Source organism: Mauremys mutica, chromosome 1, assembly GCF_020497125.1.
Source record: "Mauremys mutica isolate MM-2020 ecotype Southern chromosome 1, ASM2049712v1, whole genome shotgun sequence".
NCBI lineage: Eukaryota > Metazoa > Chordata > Testudines > Geoemydidae > Mauremys > Mauremys mutica.
This window is the reverse complement of record NC_059072.1, coordinates 71,344,196-71,360,130: the sequence shown is the minus strand read 5'-3', so window position 1 is coordinate 71,360,130 and position 15,935 is coordinate 71,344,196. Positions and strand designations below refer to the sequence as shown.

The 15,935-nt window shown below is 41.3% G+C and overlaps 1 protein-coding gene across 2 annotated transcripts in view; it reads left to right on the top strand.

Annotated features, from left to right (window-relative positions):
* Positions 1 to 15,863, top strand: part of E2F7 (E2F transcription factor 7) — a 29,275-nt gene extending 13,412 nt beyond the window's left edge. Inside the window, exons 6-13 of one of the 2 annotated variants that reach the window (XM_045028861.1) lie at positions 232 to 390; positions 1,417 to 1,554; positions 3,224 to 3,376; positions 3,882 to 3,966; positions 5,834 to 6,374; positions 7,387 to 7,660; positions 10,218 to 10,642; positions 12,620 to 15,863. In XM_045028861.1, the coding sequence (XP_044884796.1) occupies positions 232 to 390; positions 1,417 to 1,554; positions 3,224 to 3,376; positions 3,882 to 3,966; positions 5,834 to 6,374; positions 7,387 to 7,660; positions 10,218 to 10,642; positions 12,620 to 12,796 (1,952 nt within the window). In that variant the 3' untranslated portion in view covers positions 12,797 to 15,863. Of the gene's footprint in view, positions 1 to 231; positions 391 to 1,416; positions 1,555 to 3,181; positions 3,377 to 3,881; positions 3,967 to 5,833; positions 6,375 to 7,386; positions 7,661 to 10,217; positions 10,643 to 12,619 lie in introns of both variants that reach the window. The other variant, XM_045028786.1, reaches the window with a different exon arrangement.
* The last annotated feature ends 72 nt before the right edge of the window (positions 15,864 to 15,935 follow it).

Genomic DNA, 15,935 nt, shown 5'->3' with positions numbered 1-15,935 from the left:
ACTCCGTAGCATTTAAAACCAATTTTTTACACTTTAATTTTTATTACCTTTTTGAAGATGACTAAAATGCTGTTGTCCATCTGCCTTACATAATTATTTGCTACCTATAAAAAGATTTGTGTTTTTCCAACAAGGAAACGCTTTACCCTTGTTGTGCGTGAGAAACTTCTTAATGCTTTTTGTCTCTGATAGATGACATGCTAAAAGACTCTCATTTTGTTTGTAACGCAGCAGCTGCAAACAGCAGAAAGGACAAGTCATTACGGATTATGAGCCAAAAGTTTGTCATGCTGTTCCTTGTCTCCAAAACCAAGATAGTCACTCTTGACATAGCAGCAAAAATACTGATAGAAGAAAGCCAGGATGCAGCAGATCACAGCAAGTTTAAAAGTGAGTATCACAGTTAAGAAATGGATTAACCATCCAGTCAGCAGGGAAAATGGAGGCACATTCAGATTGATATCTGAGATTTTTTTCAATCTCAGACAGCATGGATAGAATCACCTGTGATTAAGGGTTTTTTAACTATAACATATAAAACTTTAATCATAAATACCCCTGCCCTAAATATTCAGATATACTGGGGGGGGGGGAGGGGAAGAAGCCTTCAGCTGCACAACTTGTATTTTATGAGTGTTGCCATCCAGCTACATCATCATTCAATTCATTGGAGTTGTAGGGATTATAAAAACAAAAAATGGATTGATATGAGTTTTCACCTATGCTGCTGCCTTCAGGATGGGATGAAATATTTTTATCAAGCAATTCTGCTCTTGCTGGGGAATGCATCCATTGGACAGAAGGAAGAGAAGATGCTTTTCCAAAGTGACTTGTGCATAAACTGATGTACTTCCTTTTAACCTATTCCCAAAAGTTACTGTGGCATTATGGCAGAAATTCATTAGCTTGTACAGCAGTGGTCCCCAAACTTTTTCTGTTGTGACCCCTCCTTACCCATAATCGAACCTACCCGCCCCTCTCCGCCCGGGAGCTGGGGGCCGGATGCCATGGCCAGGAACGGAGCTGCGGCCGAGAGCTGAGCCATGGAGGGGGCTGGGTAGGGTGACCAGACAGCAAGTGTGAAAAATCAGGACAGGAGGTGGGGGGGTAATAGGAGCCTATATAAGAAAAAGACCCAAAAATCGGGACTGTCCCTATAAAATCAGGACATCTGGTCACCCTAGGGCTGGGGCTGGAAGCCACGGCCGGGAGAGGAACCTGGGAGTTGGGGGCCGGAGCTGTGGCTGAGGTGATGTTCCCTCCCTGCCTCCCATGGGGGCTGACTTGGGCCCCACTCGTCCCTCCCAAAAAAAACATTCCTCCAGGCCCCCCTGAGGGGGGTGCCCCGCAATTTGGGGACCACTGTTGTACAGGCATATTTACAGTATACTCTTTACACTTTTGTTTACCTTTCAGCAAAGGTACGAAGATTGTATGATATCGCCAACGTTCTGACCAGCTTAGGGCTCATAAAGAAAGTGCATGTCACAGAAGAAAGGGGTCGCAAACCAGCCTTCAAATGGATTGGGCCTGTGGAATTCAGTGGAAATAGTGGTAATTTGTGGTGTTTGGCGGTTGTTTGTGTATTTTTCTGGAACTTTCTTCCAAGGTGGATTGATTTAAACTGAGGCTTTCCACTTAGTGATTTAAATCATCAATTTTAATAACTCTTCCATTTGTACTTCAGCTATTTTCTAAAGAAAGGTACATTCTCACTGGTTAATATAACCATTAAAATATGTTGATTTACCACTAAATAGAGCCTTTACATTCGAGTTTGAACTTTTTTTTTCCCCTACCTAGGAGGGTGACAATAACTATATACATTTATATAAGCAATTATATAGCTTAATATTGTCAGATTCTTAATTAGACATTTTTAGTATGTTAGAAAATGGTGAATTAGATATTATTTACTACATAATTAACTTTGTGCTCATGATTTGTGTCAAGCTGCATTATGATGGTAACTGGAATTTAATTAAACACACAACCGCATATAACATTTATTTTTATTAAACAAAATAAGCCCTTAATACGGTACATGACCCCGTGTGACAAATTTATAAAGCCAGACCTCAAAAGTTAATCAGGGAAAAACAAGTTATTTCTTTATATAGAAAAGCAGCCTTTCATTGTTGTGTGTTAGAGGCTCATGGATTCAGCATATTTTATTTTTTATTTAAGAGATTATAAGTTTAGGCCTTAACATATTTTGTATTACTATCAGATTTCTTTTTAAACTGGTTCATTTAAAAAAAGAAAAACTTATAATTTTAAATAACAAAATCCAATTTAAATAAAAAATTGTATTTTTTTTTTATTTAAATCATTTTTTTAAATCACTCTGCTCTTTCCCAAATTTTACATGGTTGTTTTCTAGTTGAAGAGTGAGTCAGAATTCATTACCTTCTGTACCCATAAACGTGTAGTGTCCGAATTTCCTAATGTAGGTCATCTATCTAAGCAGCCTTTTTTAAATCGCTGCCAGAACGTAAGGGAAAGGGGAGAGATTGGAGATATTTATGGGTACTTTTTTTGTTTGTTTCTTTGTTTTCTTTTCTTCATGTTACACTAGTTTAAGGTGCAAGGCAATGGAAAATCAGTTCCTTAGGGCCACATTCTGGCCCATCCAGTGGCCTCCTTTGTGCTGCAAAGGGTCAATAAATCTGCCCTAAACAGGCAGCTGACTATTCACCCTACATGGGGAATCACCCTGGTGGTGCAGAGCTGCTCCTCTGCCTCTTGTCCCCTGACACGGGGAGTTTGTTTCAGGAGATAAAAGGCCTGGCCATGGTGTGCCTACATCCTGGCGATCCTTGGCTCCCAAAGTAGAGCCCTTCTGCTGCTTTATTTGAGGGCTGGCCAATCCTAGGATAAAGGAGAAGTAAGGGTTAATGTTAATGATACTTTGCCCCACCTTCCCATCTTTCTCCCCACAGCTGTTCCTAGTAGAGCTTAGGTGTAGCCCAGGATCTTGAGCTATATACAGTACTGGAGTGGGTAGGGGGGACCTTATCTTGTCCACTAGCTCTGACATAGTTTTGTGGTGTTAGAATAGTGTAGGGTTTAAAGGGGTTTTCTTCTGCTGTGTCCGTAGCAAAGCTCCACGACGTGGCAGAAGCTACCATGACAACAGGTGTCCTTCAGGTGATAACTTTACAAAAAACAATTCCTTTAGATAATCCGAAAACTGATGTTCCAACATCTGCTGCTTTACCAGAACTGAAAAGAGGGGCGTGTGCCCAACATCAAACCTGTGCTAACGGAAAACAGAGGTTCGCACGGCATGCTTCATTTAACACTGTTCAGCCTTCTGAAGGGATCAAAAGGAAGGTCAGCTCTGAACCCAACAGCCCACATAGGGAGAGGCAAGGTAACTACCAAGAATTGTTGCTCTTTCCTAACCCATTGTGTCTGCCACTAGCAGTCACTTTCAGCCTTGAAGCAGTGCTCTTATTTTTCAGTAAATTTTCTGTTCTCTACACACCAGAAGAAATAGCACCATACTTCCATTGAAATTTGGCACAGACAGATTAAGATTCTTTAAATAGAAAGAGAACAGATTTTTATTGTCTGGTTCCTGGTAAGATGGAGTTTACTGTAATAATCCAGTTTATAGCACTTTCACACTTCAGAATTGTAAAGTTATAAAGCAATTACAGAATTCCCTGTCAATTGTCTGAAGCCTGCACGGTGTAGAGTGCTTCTTGCTTGGAATTGAGGGTGCTCAGCTCTTCGGAGGTACTGCTCAAACTGAATAGTGAATGTTATAAAAACATGCCTTGGTAGAAAAACTGCATTCCACTCTTTGTATTACCAATATGAAAATGTGCTTAGTAAATCTATGTAATTAATTCAGTGTCCCATTGTTCTTTCAGCTTGCATTGTCGGTTCAGATGAATACTGCTCCAAAATGATAAATCTAGCAGCTGTCTGCAGACAGAAGATGGAAAAGGATACAAAGTAAGTTGGGTCTTAACTTGCAGTCTGTTCAGTTCCCTGCCCTGTGCATTTTAATTTAAGGTCAAATTCTGTACTTGGGATGGAAATCTATAATTTCTAGTGACTTCCATTAGAGGATAGAAATTGGCTCTCATGTGCATGTAAAAGATCCACACCAACATGCATCACATTTTAACAGAGAAATAAAACAGCTATTGAGATTTTTCAAAGCAGTCTAGGAAGATGTGCCTAAATCCCCTATACAATTAATGGACTATATATGTATAAATTCCCTGGTGTATGAAAATTTCAAAACACAATATATTTATTGGAAGCTTAGGGCTACAAGCTCCCCTACCATGAGTATGGCTCCGTGTCTCATGGAGATTGCAGAAGTCACAGTTTCTGTGACTTTCCGTGAAATCTGTGGCTTCTGCAGCAGCCAGTGTGGCTGACCCCAGGGCCAGCCGCTCAGGTGGCCCCGCAGCCAACCGCAACAGCCATTGCTCGGGCAGCCCCGGGCATCTGGCCCCGGGGACTGCCCAAGCAGCAGCCAGTATGGCTGGCCCCGGGGACCGCCTGAGCAGCGGTGCTGGGGGCGGCCGGAGCAGCTGCTGCTCAGTGGCCCCCAGCAGCTGTTGCTGTTGCCCCCCCCCATCAAGCAGTGCCCCCACTCCTTGAGCAGTGGCTCCCCCCCCCCCCCGGTAGAACGGTCCCAGGCGTGGCCGGAGCAGCCACTGCTCAGTGGCCCCCGGTAGCTGGTGGGCTGGCTCTGGAGTGCCGCCGCCACCACCACCAAAATTTATAGTATAAGTCATGGACAGGTCACAGACTGTGACTAAATCATAGCCTTAACCATGAGCTTTTTCCACGCCAATGGGGCAAGAAAACTGAATTTGTACTCATTCCTCATTCTTTCGTCAGGGTTCAGTTCCCTTAACCACTCTCAGATGGGCTACCAATAGGCCTGAGTCATCCACTGGCAGCCCCAGGCCCAGAGTCACAAAGGTATTTAGCCACCTAACTTCTACTGTGACTTTGGGCCCCAGTATCTCTGAGCTGGTTCCCAGCCCTGTGGCAGCATGGGTCTTAAAAGTAGCCCATCACACACTGGCTGCTGAATCCAGAACCTTTACGGGGCATTTGGACTTGTGGAAGTGCAACCTGAGTTGGTTGAAATTTTTGACAAAAAATGTTTCAATAAAAATTTTGAAGCAAAAAATAGAATTTCCATCTTGCAATTGTGAAGAAATAATTCTTCCGCTCCCCTTTAAAAATTTTTTTCTCATTTTCTCCAATGGAAAAAGGGGGGAAAGTTTTTAATAGCTAAGAGAGAGAAATATTTTGTTTCATTTTAGTGGGAAGAATCCTACTAACAAAAGGATGAATCTTTTAGGTTTTTTAACCAACTCTCCACGCAAGTTAATACTGACTTTACTCATTAATTTGGAGCCAGAATATGCTAATGAGAGCAACTGTTTTCTCCATCTAAAAGGGTGGTGGTTAAACCGCACGGAGAACCTTCTATGGAGGAAAGGGGTAAACATGCTGCAGAGCTGTTCTGCTCCATTGCCAAATTCCAAACATCCTCTGCTAACGTAGGTGAGAATAGCATGGATCCCTTAATGTGTGGGCACATGTTGTATCTCCCTGCTAGCGCTTACTGAAATAACTGAACGGTAGTACAGCCAAAGAATCTGAGAGTCAGCTTCTCTGTGGTTTGACGTGATATGTAAGTGACTGATAAATTGTTTGATAATTACTGCACTCTGTCAGGTGGTCTCCACACATAACCCCAGAGATTCTCACTGTTTTATTTTAAGGGCAGTTTATGGGGATGTCATTCTGAACTAAACATTTTTTTTTCTCTTTTCCTTACACCTTTTAGGAGTAAAATTTGTGCCACTGAAACAATCTTAAATTCATCGAGGAACCCAGCTATAATCTCTCCTTTCTCTGTTCTTCCGGATTCTGGGGACTCTGATTTTTGTTTTAACCCCTTACCTCACCCAGTGTTTCCTGTTGCTCACTCAGACATGTCACACCTCTCTCTGCCAAATGGTATGAATGGCCAAGTTTTGCAGACTCCCATTTTGGCAGCCTCCAAAACAGAGAATGGGAAAACTGCTCTGCTCCCCAACCAGCCTTTTGTTTACCTCCCCTCTGCATCTCTCGTCATGCTGTGTGGCAGTCCTCAGGAAAGTCTGTCCAGGGAGAACCTTCTAACTACAGAAGAAAAGTGCAACAGAAGCCCTGAGGGGCAGGCCTCACCCTTAAAGCCACAAGCTGCTGTATTTGCTGTTAACTGTCACAAGCGTAGTTCCCAGAAGTGTGCGTCTCTCTCCACGCCTGCAGCCAGCATAGAGCCAGCTGCTAAAAGGAAGACTATGGAGCACAGTGATGTCCCCCTCTCATTGGTGCTACCCAAGGTAGGGATGTGCATTTAATTGATACCCAGCTTTGTTGCTAAGGCTGAGAGCAGGGGAAAGATACTTACATTACTTGAAATAGTCTTTTCTGCAGATGAACATTCACTGCAGATACCTATTTAGAGAGAAAAATGCCACCTCCTCGCACAAGTATAATCTGGGGGGAGAAATACATTTGGTGAAGCATTAATTGGAAGAGGTGTGCTGTGCCTCTGGTGAAAAATGCCTGCCTCACAATGAGGCACAGATCACCTGTTCCACAGAGCCATGGCGCAGATCAGTCCCTACCACTGAAAGACCTGCGAGAGGGGAAGAAATCTGTGAGGATTCCCCTCCACATTGTCCTGTCACTGGAGCTGCCTCCAAATATGGCAGTTCCACAGGAGACATTGTTCCTCCACACCAGCTCTTGTCCCAGCAGGGTTCACCCTGGCAGCATGGCTCATTCTACATGGCCACAGGAGAGGTGATCTGCATCTTCCCCTCTTCCTTGTCTCGCCTCTCACTCTGTCCTCCTAGTCCAACTTCTCCTCTCAGCAGGATGAGTGGGTGGGGAGAGGATGTGGCCTTGGAGGCCAATGAGCCACTTTCTGCAAAGGGAGGAGGATCACATCCAGAGTCCACTCCAGGTGCTGAAGTAGGGGGCATGTCCTTGCCCCACGTCAGTGTTTGTATCTGCGTTGTCTGGAGCATCTACAAGGGATCTACAATCCTTGTTGAGTTTTTCCTTCAAATTAAAAAAAAAAAAAAAAAAAAAAAAGCCCTCTCCAGGGATATTTTTGCAAGAGAACTATATCTATTTAATAGGTCTAAGCATTTAAGGTGAAATTCAGCCCTGTGCAGATGGCCTGTGCACCCCTCAAACCATGACTTCAGTGGTGCATAGGCCTTGTGCTGGCCCTCTGCACCAGAGTGAATTTCACTCTTCAGTCAAGGAAGGCATGCGAGAGATGGTAGCTCATACACTATTTTTTAATTTGGACTCTTCCTCCTAATTCTCTTTTTTGCTCAGAAACCTTTTGAGCCACCTGATGTAGAATATCCCCGGGGAAGCAACTGTGCCTCTAATGTGCATCTAGGAGCTTTTCATCTTGACTTAGGAACTCCTGCTGCTGCTGACGAGGCTGGAGAAGAGGATACAACTAAACCTTTAGATTCTCAGGATCAGGAAAAGCAATCTCAGAACAGAGACCTTGAAGATCCCTCACAGGGAAAAGAGCACATCTCTCAAGAAAATACCAAACAGCCCTTCTTTCCACAGTATCTCTATGTGCAGCCAGCAGCAGGTAAGGACTATAGATACACAGGGATACATTATGACTAAATGATGAGGCCTAAATTTGAACATTTAGGCATCTTAAGTGAGGTTCTTAAATCCAAATTCGGGCACCTAAATAAGTGACCTGAATTTCAGAAAGCCTGATCACCTACAAATCCCACTGAAGTCAATGGGAGCTGCTTCTACTCAGCAACTCTCAAAACCAGCACACTTTTATTTAGGTACCTATATATGGATTACAGTGAATAACCAGGGCTTCCCGTATTCCCATAGTAACACACGTTACCTATCACAATACTCCTGTTCTTTGGAACCTAAATTGCCTTTTGTTTTGTTTTAGCCCTTATGATTGTGGAGGGAACCTTGAAAAGGAGAATGTATGTCTGGTCTACACCTAAAACTTAGGTTGACCCAGCTACATTGCTCAGGGCTGTGAAAACTTTCCCTGTGTGATGTAGTTAGGGCAGCCTAACCCCCACTGCAGACACAGCTAGGTCAACCTAGCTACCACCTCTGTAGCGGGTGGATTTATGATAGTGACAGAAAACCTTTTGTTGCTGTAGTGTCTACACTACAGCAATGTAGCTGCAGCTATACCACTGTAGCGCTTGTACTGTAGACATGGTGTCTTCATAAGCCTGAAAAAATAGCTCTAGCAGGTGTGAACTGCCTCACTCGTCTCAAGCAGGGCTTTGTGGATTCCACAGTCATGGAATCTATTTTTCCAGGATGTCATGCACTTCAGCACTGCTGCTGGAGAATTTTGTCCTATTGCTGTTGCCAGGCATGTGAATTCTTGTTTTCTGGCTCCCTGCCCTGCCAGGATCAGTTTGCAGGTGGCACAAGTGGTAGTTACTTGCATTACAATGTATGCTTTGGTCCATGGAGCTAGGCAGCAGGGAGCCAGAGCTGAAGTCTGGCTTGTAGCCAAGAGTGTGGAGCACTAGAAGAGTAGGCTGGTAAGTTAAGCAGCCTGGAGAACATTGCAGCAGCTGAGGTCCAGGGAGTTGAGTTGCTCTCCTAAAGACAGTTACAAGCTTTCCCCTTTCCAGGCACCTGAGTGGGGTGTAGGGAAGAGGATTTTATAGCAACAGAGTAAGCTGCTGTGGAATGGAGAGGTTGTTCCCTTGGAATTTGGTCTCATTGTGACACTGAGTCAAAGACACTAGAGCTCCACATGGATGCAGGGGTTCACCTGTGTGGAGCAACTTACAGGCTGGGGGCCTTGCTTTGAAATATTGATCAAGGTGTTCAGAAGATCCGATAAACTGCGGGCCAATTCAGATCCTATTGAAGACAATGAAAGTCTTTCCACTGACTGCAGCTAATGTAATTGGGCACTTAACAAGTGGATTTTTATAAATTTTGTTATTTCTTTAAAGTAGGGCTGTCAAACAATTACAAAAATTAATCACGAGATTTTTTTTTTTTAAAATCACAATCGCAGTTTTATAATACTGTTAAACAATAATAGAATACCAATTATTTAAATATTTTTCGATATTTTCTACATTTTCAAATGCATTGATTTCAGTTACTACACAGCATACAAAGTGTTCAGTGCTCACTTTATATTTTTATTACAAATATTTGCACTGTAAAAATGATAAACAAAAGAAATAGTGTATTTCAATTCACCTCATACAAGTACTGTAGTGCAATTTTTTTATCGTGAAAGTGTTTTACAAGGTGGGGAATTACAGGTAGCACCCCAGAAATGTAAACAAACTTGTTTGTCTGAGCGATTGGCTGAACAAGAAGTAGGACTGAGGGGACTTGCAGGCTCTAAAGTTTTTACGTTTTATTTTTGAATGCAGTTAAGTAACAAAAACAAATCTACATTTGTAAGTTGCACTTTCACAATAAAGATATGGCACTATAGAACTGGTATGAGGTGAATTGAAAAATACTGTTTCTTTTGTTTATCTTTATTAGTGTAAATATTTGTAATAAAAATAATATAAAGTGAGCACTGTACACTTTGTATTCTGTGCTGTAATTGAAATGAATATATTAGAAAACAGAAAAACATCCAAAAATATTTATAATAAATTGGTATTCTATTATTGTTTAACAATGCTATTAAAATGGCTAATTTTTGTAATCGGGTTAATTTATTTTGAGTTAATCGCTTGAGTTAACTGCAATTAATTGACAGCCCTACTTTAAAGTTGTGTATAAGTTTTCTTTTGTTGTTGTTTTTAAGTAGTTCAGCAAATTATTTCTATTAGTCTGGAAACAAGTACTAAGCTTGTGTATACAGAGTGCAGCTTATGGTTCTTTTGTTAATTATACAATAGCAAATGGTGCTTGGTGCATTACAGATGCTTGCAATCTAAAGAGAGAAAAATATAAAAGGAAGATGAGAGGAAAGGTGGGGGTATAACAAATGTAGAGAGATTGAGCAGCTTTCTCAGGCATGTAGTTTGTTACCTTCGTGTTTTGCTTTTTCCTAAACAACTTCACTTTCTGCTTCTCCCTTTTACTGAATAACTGTTTAGTATGGCTAATGTCAATTAGCAAACTGCATTAATTCCTTAATCTTCTCTCTCTTTTTGGTTTAGGATTAAGTGGTTTTAACTTCCTGTTTTCTGCAAACCAAATCCCTGGTGCTGTTGGTCTGTCTGCAAGCCAGTTACCATCTCTTAGTGTTCCCTGTGTGGTAGTGCCATCTACAGCCTTGGCACCCTTCCCTCTTATCTGTTCTCCAGCAATCACCAATCCACTTTCTTCTGCTCCTGCTGGCTCTTTTCCAAATACTGCGTCCACGAATTTCAGCATGCCTGGCCTAACATCAACAACACCTGTCTTTATTGGCACCACAGCAATGGTTACTCCAAAGACCTCTAAAATACCTTCAGTGGATCCACAGCAACCAGTTCCTTCTGCTGTACATTTGAGCCCTGTGTTTGGAAGATCTTGCAACACGGTTAAACTGGAATCCCCAGTTTGTACGGGGCCCCCAGTCACCCTTCTGAAACTCCAACAGGTGAGGGATTAATTAAAGGGAGGCTATACAAAAGTGCGATCTTGGGGTCAAGTGCCTGAGACTGAATGAAAGTGAATTGTTTTGGAGTTATTTACTCAGCTTCAGAGTGTGTGTTTGTCGGCCTGTCTCAGAGAGAGAGAGGATAACAAACTCTGGTGCAGTGGCTACCATTGCAGTTAAATATTTTTTAAAAAGCCCTGACAGGCTGAAGTGTAACGTTAAACAGATATATGGTGGTAGCAAACTTGTAGATACACATATTGAATTATTACTCTTTCTCGGAAATCAGTGTCTGTGCTTTTCCTCAGTGCTCTGATTGGTAAGGCTGTAAGAAACTTGTGGGGCAGTCTTGGGGAGGGCAGGAAGGTTTTGGTTTAAAAGGTGCAGCCACACTTTGTTATGCATGCAGCCTACCTTCCAAAGCAGGGCAGCAGCACAGAAGAGATGGTATGCATCCTGCTTGGCTCTCAAAGGCAAGCATGACAATGAGGCAGCCAGGGAAAATATGAGTGGTGTTGCAACCACATGTGCCAGGTTACAACATCATTCACTCAAATTTCGCCCGGTCACCACCTCCGCCATGACGTCTGTGAGTGACATTGCAACCTAGTTTACAAGTTCACGTTAATTTGGGTCACTCATATTTGTGGTAACTATAAAAATGTGCAGTATGTATTAACAGCTGTGCTTTCTGCAATAAAATTGCAGCCAGCAATTTTTTTATAGCCTTACAGATAGGCACTACCACTAAAAATCTGTATTGTGTAAAGTAAATAAATAGGGCCGGGGCAGTGTGGCGCAGGAGGATTCTCAGTTTTAACTCAGACTGAGCCTCTGGCTGAAAAGTTGTATGAAGTATAAATCCTCCAGGCTCCACCCCCAATCTTTTACTGTAATCACTAAATAATACAGCCTTCTAGTGGTAGTGTCAGATTAGAGTGCTGAGCAAAAATATTGTATACAATGTATAGAGAAAAAGGATCTTAATTTTTTTAAAAATTAGCACAGTGTTGTGGTTTTTCTTGGGTAAAGAAATCACAAATACAAATTCAGAATGGAGAGGAAATCGGCTGTGTTTCGTACTATAAATGAGATCAAACTGCATTCATTATAGTTAAGGCTACGATTTAGTCACAGGTATTTTTAATAAGTCATGGACAGGTTATGGGCAATAAGCAATAAATGAACTATAAATACCCCTAACTAAATCCGGGGGGGGCGCTACTGGGGGAGGAGCTAGGGGCCATTGCTGGGAGGGCGAGAGCACCCCGAGGTCAGGGGCACCAACTGCTGGGGGCTGCTGAGCAGCGGCTGCTCCAGCCGCCCAGGGACTGCTGCTCAGGTGGTCCCTGGGGCCAGCTGCCCAGGGCCGCCCAAGCAGCGGCTAGTGCGGCTGGCCCTGGGGTCACTCCAGCTGTGGCAGGTGTGCCTGTCCCTGGGGCCACGTAAACACTGGCTCCAAAGCCAGCTGCTTGACTTCCGCAACCTCCATGACAGACACGGAGCCCTACTTATAGTGCATCACTACCTGCTTCTCATATCCACTGTGCTTGTTTTTGCTTTAGTCTTACTTGTTTAAAATTATTATTTCACTACTGGGGAATGGATGAGCCATTAAAATAAGTTGTATTTTTGGATCTTTGTGAACTTATGAAAAATGTTGTAACAGAGAATTTAAAAATCAGTCACAATATAACCACTAAAAAGAGTGATAGGTTTGTGTTATAAAGTTCTCGCTAAAGTTTTCAAACCGGATGTCTAACACTAGGCACCTAAAATCCATATTGGGCACCTGACGGTGAGGTAGGGAAGCACTTTAAACTGAATTTGTCTGATTTTTCAGTTGTGTAAATATGGATTTAGGAGCCTAATTTTAGACACCTGGTTTGAAAACTATCCGTATGTCTAACAAATTGTGTGTGTTCTCACTTTTGGATAAGACATTTCTGAGTTGCTTTGTTTCATTTTTATAACTAGCCGTCAGCAGCGCCACTTACTCCGAAGAGCATTCGTCCTACACATCACGAGGCATTTTTCAAAACTCCCGGCAGCCTTGGAGATCCTATTGCATGGAAGAAAAATGAAGGCAACCAGACCAGAAATGCCAGTTCTGTTCAGAGAAGACTAGAAATCTCAAGTAGTGGCAGTGACTAATCCAGCTCATTGCAAAGGTGTGGTCATATTGTAATATGACTTCATAATTGTTACAAAAGAAAAAGCTATCGTCTAACAAGAGGAGCCTGTTAAAATGTCATCCCTATTGGCACACTTCCCCGCTAGTTCTTTAACTTTCTCTTTCATGAATCATCCCTATCACTGAAATATCTTCATTAATTCCTTATGTAATACTAGTTAGGATTCAAACTTTGTGTACGGTGCAGCAATGTGAGCATCAAATTGCATTTGTAGTTTTAATTTGAAAAACATCATTGCTGTGAGGAAATGCAAACAGACTTACTGGAGTCTCATGGAGCTTGTTTGTTTGGGTGGGTGGTGGGGGTTTTTTTTGTTTGTTTTTTTTTAAATGAGCTGTCTAGCACTTATCTAGGGTGAGTGTTTTTTACATGTCCTCTACTTACCCTGAATAAATCTGTGGTAAAAAACGATAACCTCCTGCAGTTGTAGAAGCAGCTGCTTGCTGCGTTCCAATCTGTCAAGTTCTGCCTCAGCAATGCAGCCTCTTATTTATTTTGTACATTGGAATGGGATTTAGTGCAAAATGTTTGCAGCTTCAAAATAACAGATTTTCTCAGGGTATGACTACTTGAATATTGATTGGTTGTTGTACAGTTTTCCCTGCACTTGTTTTACAAAAGCCTGATAAACTTACAGTATGGATGAATGTATACATATGAAAAATATTAAGACCAAAATAACTGTGAATCTTAACTTTTTTTGGTAGTTGTGTTAATGAACTGTATTAGTCCTTGTCTTGTGTCTTTTTACTGGGCAAAAAGTACAAGTTAATTGACAAATAGTCCAGAAACTGGTTCCTAAATAACACAATCTGACAAATTAATTTTGGGAATAGTGAACCTCTGAAATGTTGGTCTAGAATCTCTCTCTAAGGCCAGATTACACTGATGAGCAGTTAATCACAAGAATAGATCTAGTTTTCAAAGGGAATACTTGTGTGCATAACTGTTCACCAATGACAGTAGGGGTTTTTGGTAATTCTCATTAGAAATAATAGTTATCCAACTATATTTTAATATGGCTAGAGATTAAGAACAAGGATGGTCCCCCATGAATGGCGTGTTTGAATACACGTGAAAAATGGGAGGCTTTGTATTTAGGCATTTACGTGGCTAAATTGTAGAAAGAGGATATCAATGAGTGGGAGTCATGAATTTGAGAAGAGACGGAGGTAGTTATCTTTATTCTTGGAGGGAAAGTAAGAATAAAGAAAGGGATACGTCACACTTAGCATTCAGAGTCTTCAAACAGTGGAAATAATGTAATGGTTAGTACTGATTTGAGATGTTTCCACAAACTTAATCTACAATTGTATTTTTTCAGTCTTTTTTAATACTATCATGTTGTTTTGAATTTTTATCAAAAATATGGGTAGCCACATCAGCTCTTCTTTCATGTAGTGAGAATGTTGTGTGTTTACTGGCATTGCTCTCTTGAGAGCAGACAGAGTCTAGTATGCTACTTCTCTAGTCTTGAGAGTGAAGGATGGTTTTTGTGGGGGGGAGGGTTTATAATGAAATGTGTCCTTACAATATGGAATTTAAGAATGAATTTTAGTGGAGCTGGAAGTGGGAGTACAGTGGCCTTATGTTAGAAGTAGACCAATAACAGCCTTATAAGGAGGGAGTATTTTAATCCCTCTTTTTAAAAAAAAAACAAAAACAAAAAAACAACTTGACAGGAGAATGACAACAGAAATTTTCAGGCATGGGAAAGGGAAATTTTACCAATGTTAAAATTTGTTTTATTTTTTTTTTACACTACAGTTTTCCAAGTTTACATGATTGTATTTGAATCATTTTTTCTTACAGTCCCAATTATAAATTGCTTTCCAAGGTGAAATGAAGTCTGTAGCTAAAATTAATATTGCCAAGCATATATTACAGCTACTTATGCTGTGACTCTTCCTCAACTACTATGCGTCAGTACCTGTTCAGGCTTGAAACAGACTGCTATTGTTCCAGATTGTATGACTAGTGTAGACTCTCCATACAATCTGTTTGCTCCTTTACTTGTGAGCAGCATGTTAGTGAAATGGCAGTCTGGAGGGAGGAGGAGTGATTTAAAATATTAAGCCTTTTTACTCCACGGTTAAATCATCATTGCAAAGCCCATCTCATTTTGTCAGAAAGGCTGTTCTGTTTCATGACTGACCTAACTATACTTAAAAATACAGGGACAGAAAATCTTCAGTTTCCAATATCTACTTCCACATTTGACTTTTCATTAAAACACTGGGCCTGATTCTGATCTCATTTTCACCAATGTCAATCAGGCATAACTTTACTGCAGTCAGTGGAGTTAGACCAATTATGGTGAGAACAGAATCGGGCCTACCTAGCTTTTGTAATATACAGAGAGTGCAAGGGTTGCTATGGGGCTTGGCACTGTTGCATTTATGTCAATGACAAAACTCTCACCCAGGTAAACAGGAGCAGGAGCAAGACCACTGTGGAATGTAAAATAACCCATCAAACCATGCTACCTGCAGAAGAACTTGCAGCAGTTAGGCTGCTGCACTTGATTTGGGGTATTTCTGGTAGTCGGGGCAATGGCAGTCTACACTTCCTCTTCCATTGTGTTCAGTCAAACAAATCAGCAAAACTGCGAAGGAGAAGCAGGATTTGAATTTGCACTGAGGAAAGTGCACGTGCACGATGTTGTGCAGGGTTTGTGAAACCTTTATGTTCTGGTACAAGTGTTTGGGGGGTGGGGGGATGTATAATTTATATACTTGAATCTACCTACCAGGTTTACATTTCTCAATTTCTTTTGTAAAAGGTGCTATTTCTGTATTTAAAAAGCTGTATTTTTAATGTAAAGCTGCTTCCTCTTTTGTATCATTGCACTGCTAGTTTTATATAGATATTAATTTTATTGCTGCCTGTAACTGTTCTTCACTGGTTAAACATCACTTCCTCCTTTTCCTCCTATCTAGAAATGTTCTTTGTAGCTACCTGCATATAACTGTACTACAATCACACTGTTGTTGCATTTTTTTAATACCTTTTAGAAAAATCTTAAAACTTTACAAAAATAATAAAAAATGGAGGAAAAAAAGCAGAGATTGTGGAGGAGTTTTTTGCTTTTATCTATC